Source organism: Bactrocera oleae, chromosome 6, assembly GCF_042242935.1.
Source record: "Bactrocera oleae isolate idBacOlea1 chromosome 6, idBacOlea1, whole genome shotgun sequence".
In the NCBI taxonomy this organism is placed as follows: Eukaryota; Metazoa; Arthropoda; class Insecta; order Diptera; family Tephritidae; genus Bactrocera; species Bactrocera oleae.
The window spans coordinates 53930580-53946134 of NC_091540.1; the positions used below are offsets into that span (position 1 = coordinate 53930580).

Genomic DNA, 15555 nt, shown 5'->3' on the forward strand with positions numbered 1-15555 from the left:
TCGAATATTGGTTTTGCGTATGTTCGAAAAGAGGAAAATCCAATCAGATTCTGTGACAAAATCATTTTTTTTACAATTCTGACAATTACGCTGTACACAACACACTGATGATTACATAGATCTAATACTACTCGTCATATACCAAATAAAAAAAATTGCATTCTACAAATAAATGAAATAAACTTAAATAATTTACTAAGCATTTATTACAAAAAATGAATAAACTAGGTGCGAAGATCGATACTCCTGACATATTTTTCCCTACTGGCAATCGCACTCTCCAAATGCCCATACCGCCCTTAAAATTTTAGGTCAGCCGCCATTTAACCTGGAAGGGGTGCTTTTTCCTACAGGGTTTTCACCCACCAACCAATTCTGACAGGCTCACTAACCTCCATACATACAAACGCGCTAATAATACACCGGTACAGCGAGGGAGTGTTGAAGCGTTCATTGTTTGTTGTTGCTTCAGCGTGCTGCATAAAGAGCATAGAACTATTAGCAGTTTGTTTATAGAGACGTACATACAAATGTATGAATGTATGTATGTATGCGTATGTGTGGGGAATATGTATATTTGTAGTTGCGCGTGTTTGTGTGCATATGACACATATTTTGTTTGCTTCAACCGCAAACGACAAAAAAGTACTTACCAAAAAAAAAACCGCATATGTATGTGCCATGCATATGTATGTGCCAGAAAAGAATGGTAAAAAAGTGAAACGTTGTTGGATGCAGAACACCACACACACACATCCAAAAGCTCAAACTGCTGGATTCCTTTGCGTTGGCGTAGGTTGTGTAGGTGGCAACCCCACTTTCTGCACTTCACTCCACCCACACGTTTTCACAGCCAGTAACATGCATTGGCACTTATAACGGTTTTTTATTTTACACAATTTTTTCCTTTTCCTTTCAGTTTTTATACCATGAACAAGATATCTTCATGAAATTTGGCATAGCTCAATGCAACGCTATAATCTCCAATCATATTTTTCGGATCGGACTACTATAACATATAGCTGCCATACAAACTGACAGATCGAAATAAAGATCTTTATACCCTGAACAGGGTATATTAAGTTTGCCACTAAGTTTGTAGTTCCCAGAAGGAAACGACAGAGACCCTATAAAATATATATACATATAAATAATCAACATGATGAGCTGAGTCGATTTAGCCATGTTCGTCTGTCTGTCTGTATAAATATTATACTATCTAGTCTCTCAGTTTTTAAAATATCGATCTGAAATTTAGCATCTGACCTTTTCTCACCAAGAATCTGCTCATTTATCGGAATGTCCAATATAGCATGTAGCTGTGATACAAACTGAACAACAATCGGAATTAAGTTCTTCTAAGGAACCTCTTGTATTCGTGAAGGATATTGTAGCTTCGGTGCAACCGAAGTTAACGTTTTTTCTTGTTTTATATATTGTATTTTTATGCAATAAAAAACGCACCTGTGGTGGGTATTACAGCTTTGGTGCAGCCGAAGTTAATATTATTTTTTGTTTTGTTTTAGTAGTTTTTTTGTAATTCTTTTTTTTTTTGTAATTGTATTTTTTTTTGCTTTGTATTTTATTTTTTTTTTTTGTGATTTGTGAATTTTACTTTTCTCACCTCATTTTTTTAACCTCTTCGTGCTATTTTTCTCGACTCTCCACACTAATACACATACATGCACACGTACCTATGTACATACATACATACATCGTGGCATTTTTCTTCCGTTTTTGGTCGGATTACATTCCATATCATTGTTTTGCATCCTTCCTTTGGCTTCTGTTGCAGGCGTCGTTCGGCGTTCTAATTGTTTTCTTTCTTCGTGCTTGTGTGCGTGTAGGTGTATATGTTTACCAAACAAGTAAAACAACAAAATACAAATATTTATACATATTTACATGCTGGATCTCTCTAGCCTCTAATGCTTTGATGGGCTTTGTTGTTGTTTTTTTTTTGTGATTGTTGTAATCGAAATGTACCTGTTGAAATCTGTTGATGAAATGAGTGTGTACACAACTACAAGCAAATATGCACACATACATATGTACTAACGTATATGTATATGTGCCTGTGAGTAGCCCAAAAATAGTGTGATTATATTGTTGTGAACATAAAAAAAAACATTACTCAATCGCATTTAGTGTTTTTCTCTAGAATTAGTATTATTTCTCGGTACTTCGCTCTTGTTCTGCTTGTTTGTTGTTTTTTTCGCTTTCTCCTACTGTCATTGACCTGCATGCGTTTGAAGTGATTTGTAAACAAAGCGCTTAACATATGCACTTCGTCAGGATACTTATCGTTCAATTCATTTGTGATTTCGAATTTTTCACCGTATTATTTCAAAATATATATTTCACCTATTTAATTCGTACAAATACTTTTTTTCTTTGTTTTTGCTTATCTATATCTTTGTTTTCCATTTCAGGATCCCGCTGGTATCTTCGAGCTTATCGAAGTCGTCGGCAATGGCACCTATGGGCAAGTCTACAAGGTAAATAACACATACATTATAAAAAGTATATGATTTTAATGAATAATTTCGATATTTGTGTAATTTTTTTTTTTGTGAAGATAACATTTATGAATGCCATATTGTGTGTATTATTTAAGTTTATTAAGTGTATATATCAGGAAATCACGTTAAAGAATAAAAACCAGTGAAATTGACAGCTTTTCCACCCGCTTCATTGCATTTGTAAGAGTTTAGTTCTTTATCATGACAGCTGAAATTTTGTGAATGAGAGAGAGCATTTCAAAACTTGTTATATTTCGTTATCGTTAAAAAAAAAAATTCAAAACGTCGATGAACATGCATTTTGAAATACGTTGAATATATCGATGAATTGGAGTGTCATATTTATCATTTATTTAAAACTCGAAATTTAAGTTTAAAAATATTTTACAGTATAAATCGGCATACAAATTTAATATTGTAATCCCTCTATACATACAATACATTTTAACGCTAAGTTAAATCAGTTATAAACACATATTCATGTATTCAGGAGAAAATGTTTTCAAAAACTCACAAACAATCTGTCGTATAAAGAATTCTTTAGACGCGCAAAAAATTAATTGAGCAGTAGTTACCGCTAGATCCAAGTTAATCATGAAGAAAAACTAAATCATCCGAGAGTTGAGCAAAGTAAGCTATACTAGGAGTGTTGTTAGCCCTTCAAGTATATATTCTGAGAAACTTGAAAATGTCACTAGCTTGATGATAAAATTGGAAAAGGCCCCATACATTTCGTATTGAAACCCGCTTTTCTTTTAAACGATGTGATTTCTTTCATTCTGAACTTTCAAGAATGGAATAATTTTAATACCAACTAGAAATCGGATCAGTTTTCAAAACAAAAAATCGTATAACATAGTTCTGATATCAAATTCAATCCACGAAACAACGACAAATCTGCTCTGTACGATACTACGAGTAGGTGATCATTATCTTACAGAAATTTTCAACAACAATATATTCTGTGAAGAAATCTGTAGACTTCAATTATGTATATAATATCCAACAAATGGGTTTTTTAATCAAGATCATTGTTGAATGAGATGTTATTAATGTTCAAAATGATAATAGAACCCCATATTTGTTAAGGTGAGTTTAGATAGAAAATTATGAGTGATTGTGTAGGAAGTTCTCATACACATTGCTTAAATAATGAGTTTCTACGTCCTGATAACATCGATATCTTGGCTGAATTGCTGCTCACCGGCGATTATAGTTAACTTTCATTCCTTTAGTTAACTTTTATGAGGAATACATGTGTATATTACGTTGAAAAGCTTTTTCAGTGACAGGTCAGGTTTTCGTGCTTTCAAAATTCATGTTTTTTAAATTGAAGTATTCAGAAGTTACTTTGAGAGATATTCAAACTTTTTTGTATTTAAAAAGCTATTGATTCTCGAAAATCTTAAAGCTTCGTTGAAATCAGTATAAATTATTTCAAAATCAACTTTTTTATAAATGGCCATCTTCAAGCTTTGAGCGCGTTGAAAAGCTTTTGACTATCTAAGAAGCTTTTGACTCTTAAAAAACAAACAGCTGTCTCAAAAATATATTTGAGCATTACGAATATCATATAAATGCTGCTGGCGGTTATTAATCAATTCTACCTCGTAATTTCTTTATTTTTTTGCTAATATAAAGGCTATTTTATGGACCCTCGTATTATTATATATTTGTACAAGGTTAACCCTCCGGATTATACACTAAGCTAAAGCGGTATTAAATACACTTAAATCACAAAAATACTACGCTTCTTGTAGATACTTCCTGATAGTGCCGCCTAGTAAATTTTATTTAATTTACCACACGCACAATTAAATGGGCAATAAAAGGCTTAAAACTGTGCGACATTTTGTCATTAAACATTTTGGTTATTGGCGTCCTCTGCTGCCAGTGCGTAAATTGAATGTTGCTTAAACGATTTTGCTGCAAACATATTTACATGCATACCTAACTAATATGTACATATATGTATATACATCTAGATATACCTATATATGTATCTCACCTTGCTTCATCTCGGCTTTCCGATTGTTGTTGAAAACTCCACACGGGAACTTTGAGCGCGGCCTTCGCAACATTTTGCATACACACTTATCAGCTTTATACTTACATACTCATATGTATATAAATATTGACGTGTGCACAGTTGCGAACAGGTACGCACAAAAGCATTGAAGAAAATCTCGCGCTTAAACCGAAAAACACACGGGCACCATTTTTATCGCACATAATGTTCTCAATTACAAAGTGGTCATAAAACCTACGAACTATGATTATTGTTTGGCCTAATGTCGGTTAGCTATATATGTATATAGTATATATGTATGTATTTATGCATACACATGTTTTGTAGCGCTGCCTTGTGTCATTTGCCACTGCTCGTCTGCTGTTTCAGCATCGTCAGCTTCATTGGCCCCCTTGGCCTTATGAACTCAATTATTTTTTGATGTGCGTATATACATACATACTTATACATATATAATTGTGTACAGATATAAATTTATATGTTTTCATGCTTATCTATCTGGCCCGAGTTCAGCAAGACGGTTAATTCCCAATTCCCTGCAGAGAAATCGACTGATTTCTGAGCTGATTTTTTTTTTCAAGCGAATTTAACGCTGCCTGTGACTCATTGCGGTTTGCTGTGTGTAAACGATTTGTGAAATACATTTTTCTCACGAAAAAATACTATATTCTGCTTCAAGAAAAACTAATGAGCCAATTTGTTTTTAGCCCTACTACTGGTTTCAAAAATGCTATTTTTCGGTTAATCTTTCACTACTTCGAGTTAATTTAATCAACCTAAAATACCCTAACTTCCTTGGTTTTTCAGTTCTTTCAAATAAAAATTATAATTTTGATTTTCTAATGCACTAATCATTCTCATACTAGAGTAATTTCTTTGTTGAAGGGACCTAAGCTACCTGAAAATATTCAGCATTTCTCGTAAATTTTTTATCGAAATTTATTTGTTACTCAGCTACTCTACTTGATAGATAGGGAAAAATTTTCTGTCCTGACTGGATTTCTTTTTTTTATCTTAGTTTTAATTTCGTAAAAATTTATCCGCACATTGATATCAGTTTTGACATTTTTCAGAAGGTCTCGACAGCTGCCCTCTTTAACAATTACTTTCAAGAGGGCTTTTATTGCAGATTTATGTGATCTCATATTGGATCCTTGTCGCATCCATGTCACACTTTCGACAACATCTAGTCACGGTACTTAAAAATTTTCATTATTAGAGCGATTGCATTCTTAGGCCTTTTAAATTACATTTTGCTCAAGCTTTTGCTCTAAAAACACCAGTAAAAATATGGTACTACGGATCAGGGGTGCCACACTAGATGGTAATTCAGCAATTTTTCTTTGGTGCATAACTTTAATAATGTTTTCAGATTCATATAATTTTTTACGCAGCGTAGAAGTTGTAGCTAAATTTAGGTGAGCATATTTTTCTCGGCAAAATCCGGGACGGTTTTTTAGTTATCAATTTTTTCCGTATTATAATACCGTGAAAATCGTGACATATAATAGGTGGGAGCGCAACACAATTTTATTCAATTCATTCCTTTTTGTTTAAGTTCTAATCAAGGGACGTTTAACTCGGAAGCCGGACTGTTCCGGTCAAACCGGGACGAATGGTAAGCTAAAGCTAAACTCGCTAAACGGTCAAAGAAAGCAGAAAGTATTAGTCTATATTCCAGAGATTGGCAAAGTCTTCAAATACAGGCCCACATTTTGCCATAGACGTTTAAGTCCATAATCCAATAATGCACAGTATTTTGGTTTGAGGTGGCAAATTAAGTCAATTATGTGGCAGAGGCTTTTAAATTTACCACCGCTCCAATATCTTTGAATGTTTTCAAAACCTTATCAATTATTTGCATAAGTTATTAAATAAGCAGTCATTTTTGGTGTCATTGCTTAGTTTGACAGCTGTCTTAAGATACATTTCAAAATCAAATAAATTCTTTGCACCCCTTTTTTCCCCTTTTCGTATTACGCTTTTTCCTACTGGGTTTATAAGCAACTTTACATATTTTGTGTATGTACTTACTCTTAAGTACAAACATAAATAAAAGGCCTAATGGATTAACGTCTTTTAATTTTCGTCAAAATCCGATAGAGCTTAGCTTTTGCATTGCCTTCTGCACACCAGCTCGCACACACACCGAGTTTACTTACGGCTGTCGTACGTTTCGCTGTGCGAACTTAAATGTGTCTACAAAATGGTTTAGTAAGCTCATAATGTACTTGTTTATCCACACAAGCGTAGATTGGTTGTGGCATTTTCAGTCGATCGGTTATTGGTCTCCGCTTTTGCTGTCTGCCAGTTTTAATGGACTATGCGGAATTTGCACCTTTATTTGAGAGCAAAACAAAATTAAATAAATAAGTATACAAAATTCTGCTTTATTGTCTTTCAAAATACGTGCCTTTAGTCTTTTGGAAGCTTTTAGGTAATTGCAAGATATCTTCTTTGTATGAAAAATCGCGGATACAGGCGCTTCTATTCAATTACTCAGCTTTTCCTTGCGATGTGATGTGAATTTTTAAGGAATGAAAATTTTTTCTAGTCGGCTGGATTTAACTTTACTTAAGAACATTAGGATTTAATTCATTTTCTCGTTTTTAAATGAAGCATGACCCATGACAATCTCCGGCACTAATTCTAAATAGTTCTTTGTTTGCCTCAAGATTTAAAAAATGTATCAATAATGTAATAAATATTCAGCTGGTTCTCCCAAAAAGTGAAAATTATATGGTTTACCACAAATATCGAAAAAAAATCGTAACCTTTATTTAAGACTATGTATAGTACTAGTGCTCATAAACTAAAGAAATATTCGTGTAGGTTTTCTAAAAATGAGAGTTATATGGTTTACCAAAAAATATCCAATAAAGTTCCAAACAATTATATAAAACTAACGGACTAGGGCTCAAAAGAAATATTTATACAGTTCTTCCTAAAATTTATATAGAATTGTGTGTCTTATATAAATCTAAGCACATACCTATTTAAGCGCAAATTTGAAAGCGTTGCAATAGAAATGAGCGCATTAGAAAAAGTTACATGGCACATGGTGGAGATCTCCCCAAAATTAATTCCAAACTACAAGTAATAGAGAAAGAAATGACCAAACTCAGTTCATTCCACTATCTACCTGGTGTACACCGTGCCTCAAATACATATAAAATTCTTCATGGAAATTATGTTAAAATGTTACAACTAGAAAAAAACAACAAAAAAAAACTCAGTCGGCCAAGTGTCGGAGCCACAAAACACCGTTGTAGTGAGATTAAAATGTTTTCTTTTTTTAGTTTTTGTTTGTGTGCCGCGTGTCTTAAGTAGTTCATTATACTGTTGACTGAAAGTTCCAGCACAAACCGACATACTTGGGCGCTCAGTGCTTGCGTACTTCTGTGGAAACCCACACAAAAATTAGCATGAGTTATTTAGGCGAAAAAACAAACCAACACACACACATGCAAAGAGCTGGAAACAACAACAAACCAACATATCTACGAGTACTTTACGCCTCCGTCCCGTAACAGCGACGCCGTTCGCCGCTTTGTAGGTAAGACAGCTACAGCTGATTCGCCTGCTTTTATACCCAGGCAGTCCCAGCTGCTTGTTGTCGTCACCACAGCCAGCAACTTCCAAAGACGAATTGGCGTGTACGCGTTCAACTGATGATGTGACAATTGCGGTGTTTGATGTTCGTTGGTTTGCGGCACAGTGACGCAGCTCCATACATATTTTGGAAGAAATTTTACAGAATTTGGCCTTTATGATTATAAAAGAAGAAAGCATGTAAAAGAGCGTAACTGATTGAATTTCTTACATATACTTTTTACAACTCTAACCTTTAAAATTCGCTTTAAAATGTCTGTGCAGTTTTGACTGTAAATATATTCATAATAATATTATAAGAACATATAAAAGTGGGCCTAATCGATATATTTTAAGGTGTTTCTCCCATGCTTACCTAACCCCAAAACATAGAAAAAGTTTATAAAATGCTCAGCGATATATAAATGGCTCCGAGATCTTGTCTATAACTTTATAGTACTATTAATTAGCCGAGAGATGGACTTCAACGTTTTGAATTCGATTCCAACAAACTCGAGTTTATTGATAATTTGTGTGTTTAACATTAAACACTACTCTTAGAAAAGTATTTTACCATACAAAAACAATAATTGAACTCGTGTTAAACTTCATTTTTTGTTTAGAGTTTATGGAGAGTTTATAGCTAGAAAGTGTTTCAAATCTCATTTACTACTTTTTCATAACTAGAAGACGGGAAGTGTTTCAGAGACGAAACTTTTTACCCTTCAAAAGTATCAACACCAGCAATCCATTGGCGTCACAAACTCGTTTTATTTTTCATTATGGTGTTTAATGTTAAACGCTACACAGAAACTCCTCAAATGTATGAGCAAGAAATTTTACTGTACCAAAAAACTACTTTAACTCCTTTTAAATACCATTTTTCTAGCGCTTATGAATATGTTCTACCCGTAAGGGGTTAACCATATTTAATTCGTGTGACATAATGCATATTTTTTGTTTTTTTTTGTTTTAGGGCACAGTTGAAATCTACTTATTAAAACGAATAGTACATTATGGTATGACCTTTGAAGAATATTGTGTAAAAATTATTATGGAGAAATATTAAAAAATACAGCAATGGCTGCATGTATTCTTTATAGGGATCTGATTTCGTGAAGATACCTCATCAAATAAAAAAAATTCACATATAAGCACTTGATTCCGATTGTTCAGTTTGTATTCCCCCAGCGGCCAGGGGTTAGAATTTACCCGCGGCCAGTCGTAAGAGGAGACTAAAAGCCAAATGCACTATTACTGTTATTTTACCTTGCCACGAAATTTCAGCATAGTTATGTCAGAAATAGTGCTATAATACTCAGCTTATCAAAATAATCCGTACAGTAGTTATGAAGTTATGAGTGGCACCGACTTTAAAAACATGATTTGTGAGGAAAACGCTTTGAAGTGTTGAAAACTAAAAAACTGATATAAAATGTTCATGAGACGGGTGTAACAATACTCCTACTTGCAATTCAGACACAACATTCTTGAGATGTTATACATACTTTCAAAATAAATATGAAAAAAATTGGGAAAAAAATTGTAAAAGAATATATTCCCCTCTTAAACTCAGGTTAATGGAGCTTACTTCATTTTGCATCAGAATCCCACTGTATGCTTCACCAAGAAACTAATCGCCTGAGTGGTTGGCTGGTTGTTGACTGGAATCGAGCATGCCATGCGCTAAGTTTACAAGTCATATTTATCTACCAAACTCAAGTATGTACATATGTATGTATGTGTTGAATGCGGTGTGTTGCACTTGATTGGGATTTGTAAGAAACCACAAAAAGCGCATGCGCATTCGCGGTCGGCTCACTTACATATACCATACAAACACATGCTTAAGTGCCAATTTATACATACATATGTAGATCAACCGTTTTGCGTCAAACATAAGTACATACGCACAATGAAGCTGCCAAGCTGTAACTGGTTTTCTTTCTTATCATAGTAAAACAGCGTAGAAGGTATAATATGATTACAATACAAGCATTAAACTGTGCTACAATAGAGTAGACAAAGCAGAAACTTACCAAAATGAAAGATAACAATTAACGAATCAACTTTTCTGTAGAATACAAAAGAAAATCCAATCCCCCCCCCAAAAAACAAAGAGAATGCGTCGCAAGTGAAGGCCGGCCGACTGTGTACGAGTGTTTGTGAATATTTTCGAGGCGAGGAGTGTTGGTGTGGTATAATTTTTAATAACTTGCTTATTCATGCATTTACACTGGAAATTGGCAACGCAATATGGTCGCTGCTCCGGCAAGCTGGCGTTAACATTCACTCGGCTGAGCCGTCCGAAAGCGTATCATCGCATTTGTTACGCGACGAATTTACCGCCAGTCGCCATGCATCTCTACCTCCTAGTAAGTAGTTATGTATGTATGTATGAGTGTGCATGTAAGTATGTGAGAAGTGTCGCTAACGCTTTACTGCCTGGTCGTCATGGTCAATGATGACTCAGGAATATGCACACAACAAATTAGCACAATATCTTTGACTTTCATTGTGAATGGAAAATACAATCAATATGAATAAATAAATAAATACATACCTATGCATGTACAATATGTATGTATGGTATTAGCACTCTCTCGTTGCCTGTTTGTCGGTACATGTGGCTCACTGTTTATCTTTGCAGTCGAGATTTTTTTCCAAATTTCTATGCAAAGTGGGGAAATTGATAGTAAAGGTCCAAGTTATCAACTACTGGATATTTGAAAGTTTGTCTTTATAAAATATAATCTGCTTTAAATAAAATTCTATATAATTTTGAGATGTACGTATAATTTCTGTGTTTCTGCAAATGCAATTTTAAAATTTTACTAGTAAAGTATCGAGATATTTTCTGATTCCTTCCCCTCCTAAGTCAGATATAAGTGGATCACTTATGTTTAAATAGTAAACTTTTGCGAATTTCTTTACTTTTTTTTAATGTGCCGATATTAAATTTTATAACCAATTTTCGAATAAAAAATAATTCCTTCATAGATTAATTTTTACAGTATAATCGTTAATCTTATTACGATAGGTCAGTTTGTATGATAGCAATATGCTATAGTGCTCCGATCTGAACAATTTGTTTGATGAATGTAGCTTGCTCTCGCACCATAATCCATGACAAATTTCGCGAAAATATTTTGTCAAATAAATAAGTTTTCCATACACGAACTTCATTTTGTTCAGTCAGTTTGCAACTATGTTATAATGTTCCGATGTAAACAATTTGATCGTAGATTTATCCATGAAACATTTCGATATCTTGTTAAATAAAAAAGTTATTTCGTACAACGACTTAGTTTTGATTCAGTTTATATGGCAGCAATGTGTGTATACGTATAATTTTATTTAATTTTTATTAATTTTGAATTTTTTTATTATTTTTATATTTTTTTTTATTAGCATTTAATTTTTATAATAATAATATAATAAAAAAATATTATTAAAAAGTGCTCAAAAAATTAGACTTTCATATTTCATATATATTTTTAAATTAATGTAATTATGATTAAAATATAAAGAATAAAAATAAAAGAAATTTAAAAAGTTTCATATAAAATAAATTAAAAATAAAAAAAATAAAAATTAAACAATAAATATATGTTTTTTTAATACAAAAATTAATAAGCACCATACTTTCTAATTAATAGAGAAAATGTTTGAACTTTCTTTATGTAAAAAATTTTTTATTTTATTTAATAAAATTTTGAATTTTTTTAGAACAATAATTAAATATAATATTTATCTAATAAAAAATTGCTCAAAAATTAGACTTACATATTATCTATTTAAAGCAATTTATTAAAAAAGGATATATTGTTACTTAAAAAAATAAAAATTAATTGAAATTAAGTGCAATAAAAAATATACAATTAAAAATCAAAACTTTTTGTTGATAACACATTAATAAAATTTTTTTATAACCATAAAATAAATATACAATTCGATTTTTATATTAACCATTTTAAACAATTAATTTAAAAAAAAAATTTTTTTTGATTAAAAATACTTCAAAAATATAATTTATAAATTTTTTTTATAAAATTTTAAACATATAGTGAATTCCAAAACTATTATACAAATTTTTTTTTTTAATTTACAACAAACTTTTCAATGTAATTTTTTTTATCATTAACGATTTAAACAGTGGCCATTAGACGATTCGACGACTGTGAACACCGCAAACCGGTTTTGATAAGTCAAAATTGACTTTTTCCTTAAGTTTGTTTTGCCTTGTTGCAAGTGATTACGCGTATGTGTGTGTGTGTGCAATGTAGCAATTGAGTGTTGTCAACAGCAACTGCAACGGCAGCATCGTCCTATTATCGTCATCCTCGCTTTCCAGGAATTTTAATTCATTTTTCTCATTAAATGCTTAACAGTTTTTTCGTTGCTTGTTTTTGTCTGAATGTAACTAAGCAACGATTGAGTAGTTATTCCTGCTCTTCAACTATTTTACAAGTGTGTTTGTATGTTTGTGTGCCTCTTGACCATTTATCGTTGGCCACATCAATTTGGCGCAGCTAAATTTGCTGTTGCCGCTGACGCATGGCAAGGCGCTCAGTTGCTGTGGTAAATACAAACACACACACACACACACATGTGATAGGCGAATTTTCACCATAGCGAGCGGTGTAATGGTGTGTAGGGGCGACATAATAATTTCCAGCGGCTACTGATAATATTGGCGACATATTAACTGTAAACACACCCATACACATATATATATATATATACATTTATGCATACGCATACACATATATACTTAGATACTCGCTCGATTATTGTTGGCAAGTGGGAAGGACCAGTTTTATAATGGGGTCACAAATACTGTATTTAACTACTATGATTGTGTTCCTATATACATACATACATATGTGTTAGTGTTTGCATGTGGGCTTATTACACACACATACATACATACATTTCCACATATTCGTTATGCGTCTTGAGGCAACCAGGCGTTTGAGAGTGAAAGACAACTTGGCTTACTCGTTCGTATTTGCCTTTTTCAATTTAGACTTGCTAATGACATTTTTTATAACTGTTTATTACAACAACAAAACCGCACAAATAAACACACAAACCAGTGGCACGCATACACATACTGAGTTGAAGCCACTAATTACTTGTGAATCTGTTGCAAGTGAAAATACAAGTGTAATTGATTACTTTCTAATTGGGTTATCGTCAATTTTGATAAAATATGATATGGAGAAACAATTAGCCGCATCCCGACGGCCAGTTGGCGTAAATGTGGTGAAACTGTGGGGAAATACAAGTATGACTGGTGTTGGAGGGTGAGTAATCCACGTGGACAAACTTTCAAGCCAGAATTTATTAGTCTGTAATTTATGCGCTGCAACATGTCCACACCCAGTTATGCGGATTAACTCACGTGAATCATGTTTAAAGCATGAATATTCACATGAATATTTACATATGTATATAAATAAAGTAATCCTGCCTCCATTGTGAAATGCTGGTAGAGTTTGGACCGTCGTCCCTATGTAAATGCCTATGTTTGTTTGTACGACACAGGCATGCAAAATTACTTTTGGAAATAAAACAGAGAAGTCAATGGCTCACTCCACTGCTCAGAATGGTCCTTTTAAATGCCAACTGGAGAACTACATATAACCGCCTGAGCACTTTATCTCTATTATGGTGTGTTGTAATTTCCTCATTCAATATGAACAGATAACCGACTCTGAAAACAGTGTCAAGCTTTCAGAACCTTATGTTTGCTATTCACAACTAATATTTCAAGTCTTAAGTTTTAAAAATCAAAAAAAAAATTTTTGTATTTTAAATTTTAAGAAAAATCTGTCATATATATGAGCCATTCACAAAACTGGTATAAAATGTGTAAGAAAGACTTGATAGCACTGAAGCTAGTGGTTATACCACTTTAATGAGGTATCCGCATACTCTCTTGTATCAATTCAACTCGATATATTTGTTGGCGCTTTTACATGTAAATTTTTCGACAAGAAAGCAGGGCGCAAGGATAGCGATAGTATGTACTTCCTTGTGGAAATAATTGTGATGAAGTAAGGAAAATTGTTATACTATCTATTTTATTGATATTGGTATTGAGTATTTTTAACCAGTACTAAGTACTTTTCTCAATCATATTTTTATCGTTGGGTACCCAGCACTGATACACTCTCTAATTTCCAATTTCAGTATTATTTTACTTAAGCAGGTATTGGCTTTGGCGCAATCTATTGACATACCTTCTGCTCAAATATAAACGAGACTGGCTCAAACAACAAAAACGGTTAATTATTCTTCAATATTTATTTTATCCCCTTCAAAATAGTCACCATTAGAGGCGATACACATATGCCACCTTTTTTTTCCAATCTTCCTAACACTTCTGGTATTCACATCGTGAATAATGCTATGAGCGGATCCATTTGATATGTTGAGCTCACTAGCTATCTCTCTTTCAGTCACACTACGATTTTCCAACACAATTTTCTTTACTTTTTCGACGTTTTCTTCGTTTATTGACGTTGTTGGACGACGATCATGGGGCAAGTTTTCCAGCGATGTACGGCCGTCCTTGAACGACTTATACCAATCAAAAATACGTGCACGTGATAGGCAAGACTCCCCATATACCTTCTGCAACATTTTCATTGCGTCCGTCGCACTTATTCCATTGGAATAACAAAATTTCAAACAAACACTTTTTGCTCAACGTTAATTTCCATAGTAAAATTCAAAAAACACACTCGAGGTTGACTTGTTTATAGTGCCTTAAAAAAAAAACTATGTGACAGATCGCGCTCAAATTTGACATGTAAACATATAACAGTCCTGCCAACCTAAGCAAAAAAAAGTATGGCCATATGTCATGTCCTTGTCGAGTTATGGATAAAGTCTCGTTTTGCGTTGAGCAGAAGGTAAAGCAGTTAAAAAATGCTTAAAACAAATAAATAACATTCTAAAATTTGTGTAGCAACAATAACAAACGCTCACTAAACGCTAACTGATTCACGACAGGCATTCGTCATGGGTCTTTTTAAATGTTTTTTCCAATAATTTCAGTTTCATAGCTGCTACCGAAAAACAAAAATAATTTATATACGCTTAAAATATGCTTTTATCAGCTTCAGCTATTTGTGACACACAAATTTTTGCCGATAACAACAACTTAAATAAATTGTAGATACATACAGGACAAACGCATACAACATATATGATTGGATGGTTCTTGAATTGCTTGATCGAAACGAAGGTTCACCGTAGCTACTTGAAAGACATTACTGCTTGTTTACCTGTGACTTTATTTCCGTAACTTCAGTGTGCGCTACCAAAGGTACACAAATACACGAGCATATATGACTGAACTCATCTATGACATCATTGTGCAACTGAACGCACTCGAAAGCG

General features: G+C 33.2%; 1 protein-coding gene across 8 annotated transcripts in view; it reads left to right on the forward strand.

Annotated features, from left to right (window-relative positions):
- The window catches only part of msn (serine/threonine-protein kinase msn), a 72074-nt gene that overhangs the window by 7430 nt on the left and 49089 nt on the right, over positions 1-15555 (forward strand). For all 8 annotated transcript variants that reach the window (XM_014235819.3, XM_014235823.3, XM_014235821.3 and 5 more), the window contains one exon: positions 2433-2498. In XM_014235819.3, the coding sequence (XP_014091294.2) occupies positions 2433-2498 (66 nt within the window). The remainder of the gene's footprint in view (positions 1-2432; positions 2499-15555) is intronic.